The sequence below is a fragment of the Vidua chalybeata genome, chromosome Z (genome assembly GCF_026979565.1).
Source record: "Vidua chalybeata isolate OUT-0048 chromosome Z, bVidCha1 merged haplotype, whole genome shotgun sequence".
Lineage (NCBI taxonomy): Eukaryota > Metazoa > Chordata > Aves > Passeriformes > Viduidae > Vidua > Vidua chalybeata.
Window position 1 is genome coordinate 8,083,816 of NC_071570.1, and position 21,652 is coordinate 8,105,467.

General features: G+C 40.0%; 1 protein-coding gene across 2 annotated transcripts in view; it reads left to right on the top strand.

The window, feature by feature from the left end:
* Window positions 1-21,652, top strand: part of LYRM7 (LYR motif containing 7) — a 31,983-nt gene that overhangs the window by 6,652 nt on the left and 3,679 nt on the right. The window contains exon 5 of one of the 2 annotated variants that reach the window (XM_053932820.1): window positions 1,702-1,757. In XM_053932820.1, the coding sequence (XP_053788795.1) occupies window positions 1,702-1,718 (17 nt within the window). In that variant the 3' untranslated portion in view covers window positions 1,719-1,757. The other variant, XM_053932819.1, reaches the window with a different exon arrangement.

Sequence of the window (21,652 nt, forward strand, 5' to 3'; positions counted from 1 at the left end):
TATTATGTATTTATTTTTACAAAATTGTACTCATTAAACTCATCAGAGTGGTCATAATCAGTTTTGAACTTAACACTTACTTTGCGAGGTTAGTATTTTTCTTGACCTGTGTGCATCACATGTCTCCAGGTATAATTTTGTCAGTCAGTTTACTCAGTCAGGTCTTAAGAGTGTCTTGCTATTTTTCACAGTAAGACATTTTCTTAACGAAATTGTTCAGGATGGTATAATGAAAAACCTTTTCTTCACAGGTTACTTACAAATATGTTGAACGTGTCAGCAAAAATACCTGTAGAACTCCACATTTGACATCACTCCAATGGATGACCTGATCATTTACTGTTCACATCTTACAGTTTAACCAGTGACTTATCTCTGCAAGACTTCTGTCATAATAAGGCTGTTTTATAAAAGCATTGACTGAGGGACTTTGGGGAATTCAAACATGTTGTGGTAACCTCTGAGGCACCATTCAGAGAACTCCAGCAGAGACTGTAAGGCAGAGCTTCCTTTGCAAAAGCCAGGTGGATTCATGTTCAAGTACTGGCTTGTATTCTAATCCTGTGTGAGTATGTAGGGATGGGGTTAGGACAGCCAGGTGTATCAGCAACAGAAGGAGGAGGAGAGAAAACATGAGCCTCCAGCTGAATAGGACAGGGGACTCAGTAACGAAGGACACAGAATACAGTGACAGTGACAATACAGTGGCAGTACTTTCACTAGGTGCTTTCTTTTCCTCTTGGTCTTTAAAATAGATGTGACAAGATAAATATTACAGATTAGATTCTAAGACTTAGGTGAGAGAGCTAAGTCAAATCCAGTGTTCATTTTTGAAACTGCTGAAGCATAATATGACTCAGGCTTGAAAAAAATGCCATTCACCCTCCTGCTAAAAGTTACTGCAAAACTTTATGGCTTCTTAATAGCAAAATTTTCAATGCTTATAAAAGGAGATGGGAAAACATTATTGTAGCCAGCTGAAAGTAAAATCTTAGTATGATTTTGTCTTAGATAGATACCGTGATACTACTTACCACAAGTTCAGATCCTCATTTAGTAACCAGATGTTTTTTTTGTAAATGTAAAAACACCTTTAGAATTTGAAATAGTATTTTCCATAAGATTATATCTTATTGGTTTTTTTTATTTGTTTGTTTTTTTGGTTTTTTTTCTATTTCAGTACTCATACCCAGGAAAGATCTGCTACAAGACAACACTCCTTACTTAGATAAACCAACAAAAAAGCAAGAATCCTGAGGAAATATTGTTACCAGGAAAAAAGAGACTGAAATCAACTCATTGATTTTATTGAGAGATGGATTATCATAATGCACTTATTCTGTGGAAGATAGTTAATACTTTCACAGAACTTAAAAGTGCACTCATTAATGGTGTTACTTCAGCCAGGAATGTTTCTGATTATGACAGCTCTCAGACAGAGATTGTTTCCCAGCAGAGTTTTTCTAAGCTATATAAAAATTAAATTGAGTACTTAATACTGATAATATTTATTTTTAAGTTTCTTGTCAATCATAAGCTTTTTTGAAGTAATGAAAAATTATCTTGTGGCATTTAATGTTAAATTTATGCTTTGCACCAAAAGCATGATTTCTGAAGTTGTCATTAATTGTACACTAGTATACTGTGATGCTTGAGTGAGTTCTTAAAGGCTTATCTGAATAAATTATTTGTGTTTTACAGGTGGAGAGCATGTCTAGTGTTTTCTTCTCCTACACACTCTGGAATGAGCAGGAATGGTAGGGTTTGAGTTCTCACATGATAGCACAAGAGAACCCAGACACAACATAGCCTAAGCATGTTGGTTTAGATCATATGGTTTATGAATTCATGGTTTGTGTTTTAACTTGTAATCATTGAGTGACTGAGGCATTTTCCAAAGAAAAGGGCCTTGCTGTTTAGTTGCAAGTGAACTTGCCTAGAGTGAATATATGAAAAGTGTGATTAGTAAGCCCTAGTAATTTGCATTTTTTTAAAGGATACTTCATTGGTTCTTGTGGAGTTCATGACAATGATCTGTTCACTTCCATTTTAATTGGAAAGAGGTACAACTGCAGTGATACATAGAATCTTTTCTTCATGAAATTGATAGTAGGCACCACCCTAGGATCTAAGTACCTCACACAGGAGTGAGGTAGTCCAACAATATGTCTCACCTCATGAGTCTTGCTATTTCTGTTCTCTCAGTCTCCAAGATGTCAGAATTGCCTGTGTGTGTACTGATTTGGCTTGACTGGCTGAGTAAACCAGAAAACTAGTGCCTTCATCCAGTCTCTTTCTTACAAAGCATGTCAGTGTGACAAGTACTCCTTTCTTTAAAACTGTTGCCTCTGGCTGCGATGGCCAGGGCAGCCAGCAGCAAATACAGCTGTCAGTAACCCTCTTTGAATTGCACTCATACTCCCTGCACTGTAGCTAAAAGGCACCTGGCACATGATGGGAGACATAATTAAATGACTGCAGTTCTTGCCATTTAGTGTATTCTAGTGGCTCCACTGCAAAACAAATGTCTCTGTCTGTAGGCAATGTCCTGTTCTAGGCCCCTGGTATTGTATACTTTCCTAAGGACTAGCTGTATTCTATGTCTGGTTCCCCATCCTTCTGCAGCCTGCCTGTATTGACTTTTTTTTTTTTTTCCTATAAGGGGCATCAGAGAGTCATATGCCAGAAAGAGAAAATACAAGGTAGTGGCAGCTTTAAAGAGAAACAAGAGCATTGCCTCAGGAAAAATGACTAACTTTTAAGCAGAAGTAATTAAACAGGGGTCTGGCAAGACTGGGAAATTATATAACCATTAAGGTGTACATCCCGTGGCATGTTGGAATTGGGGGGAATTCACCTCTCATAGCTACTGCCTTAGGCTGTGGGTGTAGCCTTAGTGATCTTATCCTGCAGATTGATTTTATAGAACTGATGTCTGGTAAGTTTTCACTCTTTCAGTACTGATGTAAAACAGTATTGCCCATTACTATGCAAAACAGGTAGTAAAAGAGTTCAGTGATGTCAGTGGTAGATGGTGGTCTTCTATATGCTCTTTGAGGAAACCACAAGTGGAGAAATTTGTCATGGCACTATTGCTTTGGTATCCTTCTGCTGTCATGTGTTCCAGGGTTTTATTTTTTAGTAAGAATACATCAATAGAAATACAGTAGCGAAGTGTCAACTTACAGGATCAGGCTTGTGATTCAACGGGCATTTGTGTCCTTCATTTTACATATATCTTGAATACTCATAATAAAAATACAGAATGAGTCACTTGAATAACATAGACAAATAGTGAAAATAAAGTACCTTGTAAAAATAGTTGGTACAGTTTATTGGTCTTCAGAATGATTGTTCTTACACTCTTGTGCAGTATCTTTATGGTATGTGCATTAGCATTCCATGTTCCTGCTGTCCTTGTGAATTCCTGGCAGCAAAAACAAACTAAACTCTGCAGTGATGAGATTATGAAAATCAAGGTGATACAAAAATGGCTATTGACATAAGAGACTGATAGGCCTATTCCTTGCTCTTATTCAATGTGATCTTAAATAGGAATCCAGGGGGTATCTAGACCAGGGTAACTGGGAATCCAAATATGTTACTGAGCCTAAAAGGATCTCGGACTTGGTTGCTGTCTGGGCCCAGTAAGTGTTTGCTTTCTTCAAATTTAACTTTTCAGTCTTGAAAGAATCTCACAAACCTGCTTAATGAGCAGCTGCTTATTAAGGTAATTAAAGGCTTCTTTGTGCTAGTTGGTCATAGGGACTATTCTTCCTCCCCTTATTTCATGCTTACGTGGTTTGCATTCCAGAATCCAGCCATCACACCAGTTTCCATTTCCCTTTTTAATTTCACTCTGGGTATGAATCTGTTCTTGATATTGCTAGGATTGTGCTCATATATATTTTTTTTATTAATACAAATAAAAAATAAAAAGGAACTATTGTTGCAATCTCTCTTTGCAAAGGTTGAAGTCTTAGCTGAAACATTTCAAGTCATTACAGGAGTTTTCACTTAATGGCTTGGGAGGGGAAAAAGGTTTTCTGTGTACAACAGAAACTGTAGTTGAATAGGCTCACAATAACACAATCACATTTAAGTTTTTTAGGTTTACTGGAACAGTAAATTTTTAAAGCAAATGCATGTGCCTTTCCTTCTAGAGTATATATCATCAATCATAAAAGATATGCCTTAAACAGTTCTTTAAAGCGTAGTTTTATTATGTCTCTATTAAAAAAACACAAAAAAACATAGAGCTCTTCTGCAGGCAGACAGGAGGTGCTCTAGGAAAAGCCTTGGTGCTTGTTCAGATCTGCTACAGTCCAGCTGCCACAGCCAAGAGGTCAGTGTGGTCTGACCAGCACACATTGCTGTGCGGAGCTGTGTCCATGACCTGTGCAGACACACCAGCAGTGATGCTTAGGAAGACCTGGGGTTGTACCGGTGAGTTTCAGGTCTGCTCAAGGTAGTCACGTGTGCAGAGTTTGGCAGAACAGATGCCACCTCAGTGATTTCATGTAGCACAGTTCTTTTGTGCTTCAGCTTTTGGCTTTGTCTACCAGAGATGCAGCTGTTAGAGCCTTCTGCCTTGGTATTCTCTTTCATGAAGTGTTGACTTCATATACACTGTAGCTTTATTGAGAGCATGAAATACATCCGAAGAGTGTTTCTGGCTTAAATACTAAGTTCTGGTCTTGTGCTAACTACCTTTCCTTCTTCTTTATTTAACAGTTTCAAAATAAAAGGTTTCTTCAGTTGTGTTTTTCTGCACGATTAGGCTAGGGATCAATCATGGTATTAGTATGCTTTGTATAGCCTGATGTTCATAAAACACAGGTGATAGATTTAATCTATTAATTGATTTGGTTTGTGTTGGTAAGATTTGTGTTGAACTCTTTACAGTTTCAGATGAAAGAAGGTGTTTGTTCTAATGTAGCAGGGGAAAATTAATCCCCTTCTCTGTTCCTGTGCACTTTGGTAAAGGAAGCGTTTAGTTGCTAATTTTACAGGGAGTGCTTTTAAACTACAAAGTGATTTTACAAAGACTTGATCTGGAAGTAGCATTAAAAGTTTAATATGGAAAGGCGGCCTGTACCTTCCCTAAGGAGCTGAGTTCTCAGTTTTTCAGGTAACATGAGATCAGCAAACCTGTGGCAACTTCAGTGACATATTTTTCTTAGAGGTCCTGCCAGCTGAAGGAGCTGAAGTCTGAATGCTGCATTATCAGCCCCGTTTGTACCACACTGGACTTGTAAATACAGCTTCAAGTACTGGCAGTTCTTTAAACTTCCTTTACAAAAAGAAAAGAAATATTGACAATTGAAAACTAAAAATAAAGGCTGACCAGCTCACAGGAAGAGCTGTATAGACCTAATAGCGGTAGAGACCTAATACTTCCCAGCTTCAGATAACTCCAAACTACTTGCAAAATCCAGTCCTTAAGTTTGAAGTTTGGTAGGCTATCAAATCTTTGAACTTTAGTTTTATGGGAAGATAATTATTTAAAACAAAGCAAATGTAGGAACACTAATATTAGGATTGGTGTTTGGTATTAAGGATATTGAGGTGCTGGAGTGTTTCCAGTGCAGGGCAACAAGGCTTGTGAAGGGTCCAGGAAACTTGCCTTATGAGGAGTTGCTGAGGTAGCTGAGTTTGTTTAGTCATGAGGAGGCCTTATTGCTCTCCACAACTCCCTGAAAGGAGGCTGCAGTGAGCTGGGGGTTGGTCTGTTCTACTGTGTCTGCAGTGAGAGAATCAGAGGAAATGGCCTTCAGCTGAGACAGGGAATCAGATTAGATATTAGGAAAAAAATTAAAATTCACTGTTAGGGCATGTCAGGCATTGGAATAGGTTGCCCTGGGAATTACCATCCCAGGTGGAGTCACCATCTCTGGAGGTGTTTAAGAGGCATCTGGATTTGGTGCTGGATGATGTTGGTGCAGGGGTTACAATGGGGTTACAATGGTAGTGCTGTGTTGATGGTTGGACTTGGCAATCCTAGAGGTCTCTTCCAACCATAATGATTCCATGATTTTACATTTATACAGGTTTGATATTTTAATAGTTAAAATCCAGTAATCTTTGAGGGTATTTAGCTTCTCTGAGGGTAAATCTGTGGCATAGATATCCAAATACCTAATTTTGAAAGACTTCACTAGTGAAGCTTGTGTGTCATGACTTTATTTTTTCTGCCAGCAAGAATAAGTCTGCAGCAGAAAACAGAGGAATGTTATGTCTTTATACTTTGAAAAATAGTAGTAAGTTTAAATAATTTCCTCTTTTTAGAAACAAATATTTTCATTTAGTTAGAACTTCAGTAACCTGGTTTGCCTCAAAATGGTGGAGTAAAATCACCTACTTTTCAAATTATGCTTTCCTTTTTCTTGTGGTATGTCCTTCAGGTTTTCATCTCATCTACACATCTAAAAAGCTGTGTCTTGAATCGAGGATTAGTCAGGATTAAATAAACAGCTGGTGAAATGATGGCCTCTTGAACCTGGGAGAGAGGATGGCATGCTTTGGCATACTCTAGGCCATAAAAGTGGGATGAGTTCTGCTGTCACACCTGTTGCTGTAGCAGTGGCAGCCCTGTTCTGTGAGGTCAGTGGCCGTGGGTGAAGGTTGACTCAGCTGCCCTGAACCACCCTTTCCAGCTGAAAGTCATCTCCGTAACTGAGCATGGGAATCTTGTCACTCTGCTCACTGTGCACCAGAACTGTGGTAGTCAAAACAAGCAGTGACCTGTACAATACTCTGCACTTCCCCTGTCAGTTTGTAAAGGAAAAAAATGAAAAGGTCATTGCCATGCTTCCTTACTGTTCCAGGTGTGCATTTATTAAGTGGTCTGTGGCTGTCCACCTGCACATGAGCCAGCACTGATGTTGCTGTGTGGACCTTTTATCCATCCATTCATGTGTTTTGTCCTTGGGAAGGCCACTATCCTTTGCTTCAGATTTTCTCCTGATGCTTAGAGATACAATCTGAAGTCAGTTCCTGAGGGGGTTTTTGGTGACTCAGCACAAACTACCCATGAAAAAAAAAAAGTGCTTTTAAGGACAAGGGAGGGACAAACCTGCATTTTTCGCACATAGCTGTGTCTATCAGTGTCACAAGGGGAAGAGCGTGGCTCTCCGGCTGTAATGCCCCAGGATAATATTTCAAAGGCTACATAATATATATAGTAACTCTTGTAGCAGTTTGCCTTGTTATTCTGTAACATATCACACTGTATCAGCGGAAGAGATCTCTGATACAGTACTGATAAGGGACCAAGAAGGAATTCTTACCTACCTGAAAATAGCCCCTGAAGAAATTTTCCTTTAATATTAAGAATATGCCAGATTTTATTTTTTTTTGTTCTCTGTTAGTTAATTATGCATGTGGTTTCCTCAGTAATTTTCCTCCAAACATGCTTTGTGGAAATACAAGCAGTCAAGTGGTCTCACTTGACACTGCAGTATTGCCCAATAGCAGCTGAGGTAAGTCTGGCTTCTGTCAAACCAATAAATAAAGTCCAAAATGAGTGATCATGGGAATGAGAGCAAGAGCATTAAAATGCATAGAAGGGAGAGTAAATGGAATAAAGGAATATTAAAGACTAATTCTGCACAAGTGAAACAAAAATTTCCATGTACCAAGTGGTTCTTTAAACAATTTCCCTCTATAGATAAATCCCTCTATAGATTTTCATTATTTAATTATAGTCTGCAGTGCAGGCTGGAGGTGAAAAGAACACTGATTATGTTCAGACTAAAGAGGAAGAGAGGACTGAATATAGAAATAGTAAAGGCAAAGAGTATATTAATTTGTGCTTGGTCTGGATTCATTGCAGTCATAATTAGAACTGCAGCGTGTTCAGAAAGTAATTTCTTTGAGCAGAAAGGTTTAGGGTCAAGTACCTGTTTTGCAGTCATTTTTCTGGCTAATTTTGCCTGTTTCTGCTTTGTTTCAGGTGCATTCAGTGGGATTTAGGTAAACAGTTACTTAGTTGCAAAGACTTGTGGAGATTTCTGGCTATATATTTTATTTCTTATGGAGAATGAAGGAAGAAAATTTCCCCTATAAGAGGACTATAAACCTCTTATATGTTACAATGAGGAAGATCATATCAAAACTTTACCCATATTACTTTCTGATAATATTGTAGCTGTGCACACATTAGGTAGGAAGCTCTCAACTTCTCACAACTCTTGCTTTTCGTTCTTTTCTTCTCTCTCCGACTTCCTTCTTTTCGCCCGGTCCGCTTTCCCGGAGCGCTGGCCAGGCGCTTCTGGGAGCAGCCGAAGAGAGAGAGAGGCAACAAACACCTTTGTGGGTTCGTCTGATACGGACAGAGCTGTTTAGAGAGCGCGAGCAAGACCGGGATAAAGAGACTCAAGAGATTGGACACTTGTTGTGCAGTCCAAAGTAGGTTGTATTTGCCTGATTGCCGCACGTACAAGTGACCCCAATCTGGGGTCCAGACACAGGTTTTATAGGGGAAAATAAGAGATAAGGTGAGACCAATAGAACATTTCTATTTCACAAGCAAAGTGTGAATACATTATTGGTAAAATCCAATGGGAATAACTCCAGGGGGAAGGATGAATACACGTAAAAATACAGAATAGAAACTCCAGTTTTAGGTTTAGGAAACAGAAACCTCCCATCTCAAATTCACAAAGCCCTTTTGCTCCGTTTGCGTAGCTGCACACTGCAACAACAACTTCATCAAAATGTGGAATGAAATCATTATAAGCTTGTTAGGTATGAGAAAATGAAATGTCAACTTATGTCAGACTAACAATACAAACAAAAAAAAAATGGACTCTAGAAAATGTGAGGCTCCTTTTGCAATGTCTTTAATGTGTGTTCAGACAAGAAGCCATGTAGAAAGGCCTCAGGTGCACAGAACTGTGACAGGTATGCTTCTCAGAACTGTTTTGCTTTAGCTGCTGCGCAAAAGGCAAACTTGAGGGAATTTGTGGCGCCAGTGACAAAACACTTGACACATAGTTGTAAAGGGTGCATTGCCCGCCTTTGTCAGATGGGAAACGTTATGATGCATCAGCTACATCAAATGATGAATCATACTTTAAAGCATGCTGTTTGATGTACTTCCCATTGCCCTAAGAGAGATTTGTTTGAAATCCTCTTTTAAGATGTATGTTGCAATTTCTTTGACTATTTTTCTAAACCACATTTCAGTGAGTATTTCAAACTGCAAACACTTAAAATAGAGAAGAAATATGCAAATGTCGGCACATGTTTTTTCTCCATTTCAGGGCAGAACACCTCAAATATGCAGGAGAAAAGGAGTGCAAGAAAAGTGCCCAAAACCTGTGAAAAGAGTAAACAACACTGTGTCTGTGATCAAGACATCCAGTGAACCTTGCTGCAGATTTAATAATTTTATTGTATAATTCCATTCATTTAAAACTCACTTTTCTAACAGGTGAAGTAATTTATCAAACATACAGTAACTAAAACCACAGAAGTTAAGTTATATGGTCTCTCAGGGATTTCTCCTAAGTGCTATTTCTTCTACTCTATGTCAGGGAAAGACAAAATTTTAAAGAAACAAACAAGAAAAAAAACCTTGCAATAATATTTCAACTGGATAGCTTTGCACCAGATGCATTATATGGAACAGATTTGAAACTAAAATCCCATTGAATCCTAAAAAAACCTACCTTTTTGGAAGTAATGGGGCTCTGCAAATTTTAGCAACAAGAAAAAAATTAAGAATTTTTGTGTTTATTTTATTTATGTATTTATTTTTGTTTTATTTAGAGGATTGTTTCATACATAGAAATTGCTAAGGGCTGCTAAATAGAGATGCAAAAGCTATCTTAAAAGTTATTAAACAGGTGAAGAAATAATGTTTTGTATTCATTCATCTGAATTTAGGAATTAAGGTAAACTAAACTGTTTATTTAAATCTCCAAGGCAGTATCCATATATATAAGGAAATTAAGAAGAATGAGCCATAGTGCTGGCTGGTGTAAGATAGCACACTTGTGTGCTGTGATTACTCTGCAAATATATGCTCTCAGAAGGTAAGGTAAGGCTGGGACAATTTAACAGCTACAACCAGAGCTAAGAGGAAAATACAGACAGAGTATCAAAAAGAGCATGAAGTGCAGTTCTCACTGATGTTAGACTGTGATCAGTGACTTCTCGTAGTTAAGTACTGTCTCGTGTAAAGCAGACACCCTTTTTGTTAGGATGTTTGAAGTCTTAACACCCACAGTATCAGACCATGTTCAATAGAAACATTAGAATGAGTAGGAATGAGGATTCAGCTAAAGGCTTAGAAAATAATGTATTACGCCAGATATATATTTGTTAAAGTGATTTAGAAGCAATGTGCTCAACCAGACTGAAGGCAGCAGAGGCTGAAAGGGAAGGAGATTCCTACATCTCCATCATTGCTTACAAGAAAATGAGGAGACAAGGAGAAAGAGAAAACAAAAAGAGATGTTGAGCTGCACTTGGTGGGAGTATACATATACCCCTCTGTAGTCCATGATCTCTACAGTAAGAAATGTTCCTGCCAGGTGACAAAAGATGAAAATCCATTGAGATGCTGGTCTTTTTTTGTGTTAATGGTTTTTGTATGAGCATTGCACATTGGACCTCTACCTGTGTGTGGTGTATTGACACTGGTTAGATGCCAGGTACACACCAAAGCTGCTTTATCCATCCCATCCTCAGATGGACAAGGGAGAGAAAATATAACAAAAGGCTTGTAGGATAAGGACAGGGAGGGACCACTCACCTGTTACCATAATGGGTAAAACAGGATCCATGTGCAGAAAGTAGTTGAATTTATTAAAAATAAGATCAGACTAAGATAATGAGAAAAATAAAACCAAGTCTTAAAATACCATCCCCACATCCTTCCCTTCTTTCCAGACTTGTCTCTTGGTTTTCTCTGCCCCTTCCCCCTGGTGCAAAGGGGTAGAGAACAGGTCCTGTTCATGCTTTACTCCTCGCACTCTTCCTTTGCTCCGGTGTGGGATCCCTCCTATGGGACACAGCCCTCCACAAATTTCTCCAACATGAGTTTTTCTCACAGACTTCACAAATTACTCCAGCATGAATCCCTTCCACAGCGTACCATCCTTCAGGATCAGGCAGCAGCCTGATGGATTCTGAGCATACTACTCCTGAAATGATAACGGCTAAAATTATTTCCTGGTATTTCCACAAAGTTAAACATGAGAAAACTCAATCCCACGTGAATCAGTGGGATTCTACTGTTCTCACTCCACATTTCAGGTTTATTCAAAAGCTGTTCAGGAATGTGAGAGGGTTTCTTGTAAGTAACTATGAAGTTCTAGTTCTGCTTACCTATGTAATGTTGGCCCACAGCAACTCTGACTTGGGTACAAGAGTCAGAATAGACTTAGACTATGTACAGAAAAGAGTATTTTTCTCTATCTTTCTTATCTGCTGGCCACTATCTGTCTTGTCTTTCTTCCATCATGATTTTTATAATTTTCTTGCTGAGAACCAAAATTCTCCTTTTTTTCAATATATAGGGACTGATGCTAACCATGTACAAATACCTCAGATGATTCTTTTTGGGTGATTAATGGTTTCTGCTACCCCTACTGAGTTATGAGAAGAGTTAATTCCATGCCAGATAGTTGTATATGCAACATGTAAATCACTGTGGATATCCTGAGTCCATTAAAACCAGAAAGGCTGGTGCTTCTTGTTGCCTTCTTTGCTCATCAATCTCACAACAAGGAAGAAGAAAGGTGCTGTATGGAAATACAATTTTAAAGTCCTCAGTTGTGTGGCCCTCACCCACACCATTAGTGCCACAGCAGTGGGAGAGGGCTTTCAGTAAGGAGTGTCTTATTCCTTGAAGCATGACTTTTATATGAAAATTTCAGCTGTGGCATAGAATTTGAACTGAGTAGCATTTGAACAAATACATGGTTCCGCTTATATAAACAGCCTAATTAAATTCACTGCTTAAAAGCTTGCAGAACTGGCAGCATGCTTTATAAGGATACTTTGCCAAGGAAATGAGGAACTAGGGACTTAATTTTTTCTGTCTTGTGTACAGGAGCAATATCATTGATTTCACCTTCTTGCATAAAGCAAGCAGAATTTGGCATAATCTTCAAAGCATGCCAAGCTCCTGTGTGCACTGCATGCCTTTGGGTATGCAGTAGTCTAAAAGCAATATAGAAATCAATAGAAAGAATGCATAACCACTCATTTTATTTCTGGAGCCATTTTAAATTTTACCCTGGAAAATATCTCTATAGATCTTCAACATGGTGATTGATTTACTTTCAGAGAAAGTAGCTCTATGTTTCATGTCTTGTGTGTTTTATTTCTACTGACAATGTGGCTGTTATCTAAGAAGTATATCTAGTACAGTGAAATATATACATATGTGTGTGTAACGTAGCAGTCCAAAAAGATAGTCATAAAACCAATTGCAGAGAGCACTAACAAAGCCTTTTTCAGACCTTCTAACCTGTGCTTGCACATGACATTTTAGTATGGAGCAACAAAATTGTCCAAGAAACTCAAGAACGCTTCACACTACAGAATGCTTCCACAGCTGTGCAGCTGTGGACATGCTGCTTCAAAGCCAAGTTAGGCACTGTGTCAAGTGTTGTAACTTCCCTCCTTTGTTATGCTCATCTTTATGCCTTTACTTATGGCATATTAAGGTAGCATCTGACTTAAAGGGTATTTTGAATTATGTGGTTGATTTTATGAACCGTACATTTGACACAATAAAGTATTCTAGTTTTCTGCCCATCTGTGTACCTGAACAGCCTTAGATAACCTTAGATGGACACAAACACGAACACAGTTGTCTCATGGCTTTCAGCTGTGCTCTTGGCTCCTTTATTATATGTAATAATGTGTCCTTGCAGGAAAAACAGGAAAGCTAGAGATGTGAATGGAGAACTGATCATTGGCATTCTAGGTAAAAGCCTGATTCCGTGAGAAGTGCCTTCTCAGAGCTCCTAATGGCAGACAGTACTCTGGCCTATTTCCAGCTGACCCTAAGGGGCCAGTGAATGAAACCAGGTGAGGGACATTTGAGGCAGTCCCTAGAGCACTGCACAGGGAAGTGCATGGCATGAGAGCAGGGACGAATAGTTGTACCCACACTCAACCCAGAGATGCTGTTACTGGCACTTGGGAGTGGGTTGTGCAGGACTTGGGAGTGCTGCACTTTTCAGGGTCCTAACCTCCTTGCACAGTCATCCCCAGACTTTCAATATCCCAAACAATCCTGCTGCCATGATAGCCTCCCCCATAGTGTAACAGGCAGGACGGGGTCCTGCCAGCATCATCTAGCACTTTGGTCAGTGGCTGGCCTCTAGCTCTGTTAGACAGGAGTGGTTAGCAGTGACCAGCCTCAGGGTCACTCGCCACTCCCGGTGTCTGAGCATGAGCTCCCTCCTCCTCAGAGGGAAGAGCTACTGGGAAGGCATGGGAGGTGACTGGTGTTTTGTGGGAGATGGACATCGCCCCAACACGAAGAGCTGGGTAAGACAACATTGCAGAGGATTTCTGGAAAGATCATAATGCTCCTCAACGGCTGTCTCCAGACCCCTGGAAATCTACAGGGGGTTTTTTTAGTTCCCTTCAATAGCATAACAGCTTCCTGCCTGGAATTTCCTTATCAGCTAGGCCAGGTGAGTGCAACAACCAGAGGAAGAGCTAGGAAAAGTGATCTGTATTGATCACAGAAAATCTTCCCTTTGGCTATAATTTTTCTTCCTTTAGCCAAAGAATTTGATGTGATCCAACAGTCTCTGGGTCTATAGAGCCTTCTCTTGTTGAACAATCTGTCAGCAGCAGGTACTGCATGTAGCTGGACTGTTTGCAAGCCACAATCAGCTTAGGAAGCCCAGATTTGTCCCTGTTATTTCATATTGATTTTAGGTTGCAAATAGTTTATAACTATGCAGATTACATTTGCATTTTGATGTCAGCATAGAGGCTGAGGACTAGTTGCAGTTCTAGAGTACTGAAAATTTCTTCATTCTTCCTTCTTGCTAGGAGCAGTACTCTAGGATAGACACTATTTTGGTTTGTCCCTTTCCCTTTCCCTTTCCCTTTCCCTTTCCCTTTCCCTTTCCCTTTCCCTTTCCCTTTCCCTTTCCCTTCTTTTTTCGGTACCCAGGAACAGGACCCAAGGGAATAGCCTAAAGTTGTGTAAGGGGAGATTTAGGTTGGAAAAAGGTTCTTCACCCAGAGGGTAGCTGGGCACTGGATCAGGCTCCCCAGGGAAGTGGTCACAGCGCCAAGCCTGACAGAGTTCAGGAAGCATTCGAATAATGCTCTTGGGCACCTGGTGTGATTCTTGGGAACATCCTGTGCAAAACAAGCAGTTCGACATGATGATCCTTGTGGGTCCCTCCCAACTCCATATACTCTGTGATTCTGTGTGATTCCATGATTTTCATTAAGAAAATAACCCAGAGATGGCCAGAAGGAGACTGAGGGCACCTGCAGAGAGAGAAAACCTTGATGTGAGGGTAGCAGCCTGGTAGTGTAGAGGGTGAGATGCATCAGAGGTTGAATTCCTAGAGTGGAGCTGGTTCTCTCTTGACTGGGAGATCAGAACAGCAGCCTTGAGCTAAAGGTAATAAAGAGGGTTGACGAAGCCAGGTTGATAGACAGTTCTAAGATCTGCTTTATAGATTAAATGACAGTGGGGAGCAAAAGAGAAAGAAGTTTTAGCAATCATGGTAGCAGGTAGTGGGAATCCATACTCAACAGCTGGGTTACCAGAACAGCAGAAAGAGAGCAGGTAAAAATCTTTTGTAGAAAAAAAAAATTGTGTGTTGTTATTGCTTCATATTATGATCATAGCAATCAGTAGTGTTTAGGATAAAATCTGCCTGACCTAGCAAGGATAGAAATACTTCATTGGTTGTAACATAGGACTGTTTTGAACAGAAAACAGGAAATTAAGCTCTGATTGAGATCTGTTTCTTATCACTCTTGTCCTACTTTGAAGTTCCCATGTCCAAAGTATTTTCCCTTCAAGCACAATATTGTTTTCATAGTAATAACTACCCTCCTTTCCTCCCTTCATGAAATTAGCTGTTGATTCCTTTACTTACATATCCTGTCTGAAGAAAACATCTGGAGCCAAGACAGGAGTGAGGTATCCACATCAGGGTCTGGAGTGTCCATCTGTGTGGCAACATAAAGGCACCAGGGAGTAATGAAACCTGCCCACGCTGCCTGGTCCAGAGTGAAGAAGAGGTCAAATGCCACTGAGCTCCAGATGTCTGGCTGAGTGAGCGGATGAATGTTGGCTGTGTATCCACAGTGCATTAATGGCCCATGCATTAAAGGCAGCTGAGAGTAAAAAAATAGATGCTGTCAGCAGAAAGGACTAGAGCAGGTTATAGCTTCCAAAGGCAGAGAAAGCTAGAGAGCCACAGTCAGGTTGCACTGTCTGCATGACACCACAGTTGCTTTTCAGAGTGACTGTGTCTCTCTTTTGTCTTCTACATTTAGCTGTAGGAACAGGACCATTGCAAAATCCAGCAGTGTTGAGTGTGCGTTTGCACAGCACAGAAGCAGCAGGGCGATGAGTGTGCACCACAGTGACTGTACAGAATAACCAGAGATTGCTCTGGTTTTCACCCAAATACCCTGTAAAATGTCCTGACACATGCGTGGGATTGAGTGAGAGATAGTCCTGGGAAAAGTGAATATGAGTGATAATCATCAAGGCACATAATCACAACAAAGAGGACACTTCTTAAATTGGAACAGAATATGCAACATGAATAGCACCACCTTGCAGTTGGCCACAAGCAGACTTGTGAAAGGGGGCTAGGAAAAAGAGAAAGGTTATAGTGGCATTGAAGAGTTTCCTTAGGGGTTAATGTCTCCTCCATATTCATGGAATCAAGAGTTTAGTTCTTCAGGACACAGGAATAAGGCTATCTGTTTAAAAGTACTGTTTTTCATTATGCAATCCAGGACCTGCTCATGCACCTGGGTGGCCTTCCCTGCACAGCTTTGTGAAGAGATATCAGCAAAGGCAGTTCTCATTTCTCATCTTCAAATTAATTTGCCCACAAAGAGGAAGCTGTGTGAAATAACATGATGGGGTTTCGCTAGTTTGGTAAAAAGAGAACACCTGCCTTTACCTCTTTAACCTGGTTTTCCATGACATGTCAGCAGACCTAAAATGAACATATAAAGGTCTGGAGGAAAGGCAACAGCCTGGGGCTTTGGGTAATGTTGGGGAGGTCAAGTCATTGTTTTCAGTGTGAGTCCGAGATGAGTGTAACAATACTGTTGGGGGAGAAAGGTCCTACTCACAGAGTAGTCTGTGTTATTTTAGTCTACTTCTTGTACAAATAACTGTACCTTGTCTTATTCATCTTGTAGTGCCCAGTTTTAGAACCCTCCTCCCTTATATGAGGAGACTGATACCTATGCATATGATTTGCATGTTTGTGTATGCACTCACAAACACATACATGAAAAGTCTTGATAGCTCATGTTGTCATCTTGTCATAGATCAATCAGGCTTGATAAGGTTGAGAGGTTACTTCTCATGGTTTTTACAGTGAAACAGTAGTACTTTTTATGCTTTGTATCTGGAATAGGAAATCTGGGATCTGAAGAATGCATCTGCAGGGACCAATACTGCTCCAATTTTTCTGCTTCTCTCAGCAGGAATTTTCATTAGAAATCACTCTTTAAAGTCAATCCCAGGAGATAAGGTGCAATGCTACAATTCTTTGATGAATTACATACAGCATCACTGTGCTACAAAATATTTTGCATGGAATGTTTTTTTCTGAGCAATAATTATCTGTCAGACATGCACTATCCAGAATAAAGTTGGGGAAAATCTGCTGGTGCCCACAGCAAGGTAGGAAAGATTATAGAAAATTGCTGGAAGTTTATAAATCACTGTAATAATTGTTGTGTGTGCTTGTGTTTGATGTTATACACTCCTACAACATAAAGAAAAAACACAGCCCGATTGCCTTTAGATTGTCCTAGAAGAAGCTTTGAAAAATATAATTATGTGATTAATAAAATGCCTAGATTATGGTTCATGATTTTGTGTGCTTGCATGTTTATATATAGGAAATGCTTGAATGTCTTGAGCCATCAGGTGAGACTTAGATCATGAGGCTCTAACACTGGGCAGCTGCCCTTGTCAGTGCTGAGCTCAGCTCAAGGTCTGAACTATGTCTGTGGGTTTCTTGCTCCACAGCACAAACTGGACATTGCCTAAGTGTAGGGCTAATGCTCTTGCAGGGGCACAAACACTTCCTGCTGCAACATGCAGGTCTCTCGTGCAACTGTAATGGTTGTGTTTGAAGTTGGCTTAACTAGATGCTGACACAGGCAGGCTGTGTTTGGCAAAATTGTACTTTAACACCTCTAATGCTAAGGGAAGTTACATAAGGAAACACTGAAGACATAAAACCAATTGCTTCTGGTCATGCAAAATGTGTTCAAGAGACTTCCTTAGCTTGGGTTGAGCTTCTGATGTAATTACCACTGAAAAGGGGATTATGCCTTGGTCTCAGGAATGTGTTCTCTTTCCTATCAAAATTAGAAATTTTTTGGTAAGTGAGATAAGCTTGTGGATCTGGTTGAAAACTGTGCCTTTAAGAAAGAAATATTGGCCTTCAGTAAGATCAGAGAGCTGATGTCTCATGGCTGAGGGACCCCTACAAACTTGCAAACATATAGCAAGCTTGAGCAGCTGGATAACACAGGAGGAGCAGAATTGCTTCTTTTAACAGCAACAGGGGCCTAAGATCAGCTCAGGGTGGCTCTGAAACCACACCCTCACTCAGGATCAACTCAATGCTGCTCCTGACTCTCAATGAGCACCTGGAAAAAACCAGCTGCTAGCCCGTTTCATAAGGAATCTCTGTTTTGGGTTGAAAAAGGTCTTAAAGAAGCCACAGACAATTTATGCCTCTGCATTACCTAGAGGAATTGGATGTGACTCTCATTAATTGACTGTTTTTTGGTTTGGGGTGTTTTTTCTTTCAGTTATAGCTGGGGACATTTGCAGACTGGCTTCAAGCCCTCTAAGGTACTATTAGTCTTTGTGGAAATTTTCACTAACTGGTACTGCTGCATGCTTGTTATTGAAGGAAAACAAAGGAGGGAAAGTAAAAGAAAATTAGATCTAGGCCCTCCCAGCAGCTGCCACAGCTCACACTCCCATTTAAAATTATCTGAGCATATATTTTTGTGGAGCTGATGTCTTGCTTTATGACCTTCCTGCCTTCCTTATGACCTCTGCCTTCCAGAGAGTTACTATGGATATCTATCACATAAAATTTCTTCATTTACCTTGTGGTGAACAGCTTTGAACAAAAATAACTTTGCCTTGGTAACAATATGAACCAGTTTCTCTTTTTTCACTGTAGACAAGCTTGTTAAAAAACATCAAGTTTTATATTATTAGCACTTTTTTGATACCTAAAACACCTTGGGAAAGGAAGGATTTCATGGCTTTCTAAAAGCTGTACTCAGAACAGTTGTCAGAAGTAAACTGATTCATAATCAATGTTGCCAGGAAGGCATGCTTGAGGCAAAGGAAGTATGTGGGCAGAGGAGTAAAATAAGCACATTAAAGGAAATAACAGCTGCCTCCATATATAGAAGTTGCTGGTAATAAATACCAATAATATGAAATTTAGATCAATTATAAAAATGAAATTTATTACTCTGATGACTGATACATGATTCTTTTTTTCTCCTTATTCTTCTCCCTTCCCTACCATAAGGTACCCAGATAAGGCCTAGATTGCACTATGGAGATATTCCAGCTATTGCCACTTGTGAAAAAACTAGAGGCATCTAGACAGAAGGACAGAGCCTTTGCACTTTGGAATCTTGTATCCCTTATGTTTTTGATGTCTAATTTAGTGGTGGAATGGAGTTTGTACCCTTGGCTTTCTCATCACTGCTTCAGATAAACTATGTGCTAAGAAGTGGGGCTCATAAAGGCCATCATTAGTAAGTTCTTAGTACAGAATTACATAATGAGAAATCAAGTGCCAAGGTTAGCCTGTTCCTTTCAGCTAAGTGACTTTCTCTCTTTTACTGGACCTCAAAGGAACTATCTATCTCTCCTGACTCCTTTCCGTAAAACAGCCCTCTTGTAAACCATTGTTTTTTTGGTTTAAAAAATGGTGAAATTTAGAGGTATCCTTTATTCAATTCAAATGCTGGCACCCCTCTAGTGTTGCAGCACAGTGGTATAATACAGCTCACAATAGCTGAAACTAATTGCTAGTGTCAGGAAGACTGGCAGTGTTTTAGCAAAAGGGAACTGTACCATCAGTTAAATAGCTCTTGGGAAAGAGGAAAGGGGAAAGGGGAAAGGGGAAAGGGGAAAGGGGAGAGGGGAGAGGGGAGAGGGGAGAGGGGAGAGGGGAGAGGGGAGAGGGGAGAGGGGAGAGGGGAGAGGGGAGAGGGGAGAGGAGAGGAGAGGAGAGGAGAGGAGAGGAGAGGAGAGGAGAGGAGAGGAGAGGAGAGGAGAGGAGAGGAGAGGAGAGGAGAGGAGAGGAGAGGAGAGGAGAGGAGAGGAGAGGAGAGGAGAGGAGAGGAGAGGAGAGGAGAGGAGAGGAGAGGAGAGGAGAGGAGAGGAGAGGAGAGGAGAGGAGAGGAGAGGAGAGGAGAGGAGGTCAGATTGGCAGAGTGACAACCACCCCTTCTCAAGATCATTTTCCACTTTTCCCAAATGCTCCATATATTTCTTAACTTCAGAAAACTGTCAAATTGTATACATAGTAAAAAAAAAGGAGCCAGACAATTTTAATAGATTAAAACCTTGGGGAAAAAAATAAATTGCTAATATTTTTACTTTGGGGTTTCTAAACTATTCTCTGCCAGATTAGTATAGGACGTCTGCTAACAAATTTACCTGTAAAATAACCCCCAGACCTACAAACCTATGAGGTAGAGTCTGCAATAAAGTGATTGTAGGCCTCCACTATAGTATCAACCTGCAAAGTAGCCATGGTTAGCCAGCTGCACAAACCCCCAACTCAGACCAGGGTTATGTCTGTCCTTCATACTGTGCCAAGTCCATCAAGGCCTGGGCAGTAACACCTGGCTCTTGAGAGATGGTCTGTACTCATGAGTTGCAAAAACACTTTCATAGTAAAATGTAGCTGGCAAGCTTGGAAAGTATTGCCATTCTCCTTTGCTAGGTGGAGTAACAGATGTGGAGAGGTTAAGTGGTTAATGAAGGTCTCAGATAAAGTTGGTGGCAGAGCTGAGAGTATTTCAAGAAGACTAATTCTCATGACCTTGATCTAAGTGACACTCTTTGGAAAGCATCTCATTATTCACACCTGTTTTTTTTTTTTTTTTTTTTTTTTTTTTTAATAATGGAGGTACTTAATTACAGGAAAGGAGACCTATAAGAAATGTAAATTATGAGAACAAGGCTAAAATCATTAATAAAACAGAGGAGGACATTTAGTGCTGAGAGACTGCTATGTTGAGTAAACTGGGAGCATGAACACTACTAGTTCTGGCTTCTGCAAATAGAATTTGTTAAATTAAAAACTTGCACAAGTGATCTTTTGCTGCATTTCCAGATATGGGCTTCATTTCCCCAGGGCTGTCCTCCATGTATTCATGTTTTAAATCATATAAACTATGACTTCCTGAAAATAAAAATAGCTTTGTTAAACTTAGACTTCTAATAAAGTACGTCAGCTTACATGAGGCAGGAAAAGTATTTCTTTGCATAATAAAAGCTTCTAGCTAGTAACAAGACATTTTAAAACTTAAAACATTTGCAACATCCTGAGCCTCTTCTTTTGTTCACCAGTTCAACTCTGAATGTAGTGAATGCTTCTTCTCTCCACAATTAATTTTCTCTTCATACTGAAGTTTAAAACAACAATGAACCCCTAAAGTCTTAATCTGAATTGTTCTATCAGACAGAGAAGTGAAAAAACATAGAGCAGTATCAGTATTTTTTATTTTCTCCATGCACAGCAGGACATTAATCTGCATTCAAATTTGTGAACAGTCTTACTGAAGGCAATGTAACTATTACCATACTAGGGAATAAAGAAGAAAAATATGCATTTTTAGTTTGTGAGGCAGAGTGCCATTCTGGAGTTATCCACAGGCAAAATTGCAGCTTCTGGAGGTGGACTACCAGGTCATGTCGGCAGCATTTAACTGCTGGGCTACCTGCGCTCCCTTCAGAACAGGCACGTGGTGAGTGCAAGCAGCACAAAGCTGGAGCACGGTGACAGGCAGTGTCAGACACGAGTGGCTTAGAGCTTTACGACTTGTTAAATGAATGAAACAACTTCTCTGTATGAAGTTTGACATGGATGTGTGAAGGGCTAAGGCCTTAGCAAAGTATTAGAGTTAATTGCAATTACATTTTCAGGGAAAAACTAAAAGGGAAAGCTAAATCCTACAAATATCTCCTGAGACCCAAACATAAGCAATATACTATACCATCTTTCTGAGTTTGTTTGCAGGCCTGAATCACAGAGGATTGCTTGCGCTGCATTTTGTCTGTTTACAATACGTGTTTCAAGCAAGTTAGGGAATTTGTTTTTTATTCTTGCTCCCTAGCTAACAGATATGGGGACCCTTTGCATCATCAAAGAATGGATGTTCATTCAGTTTAACC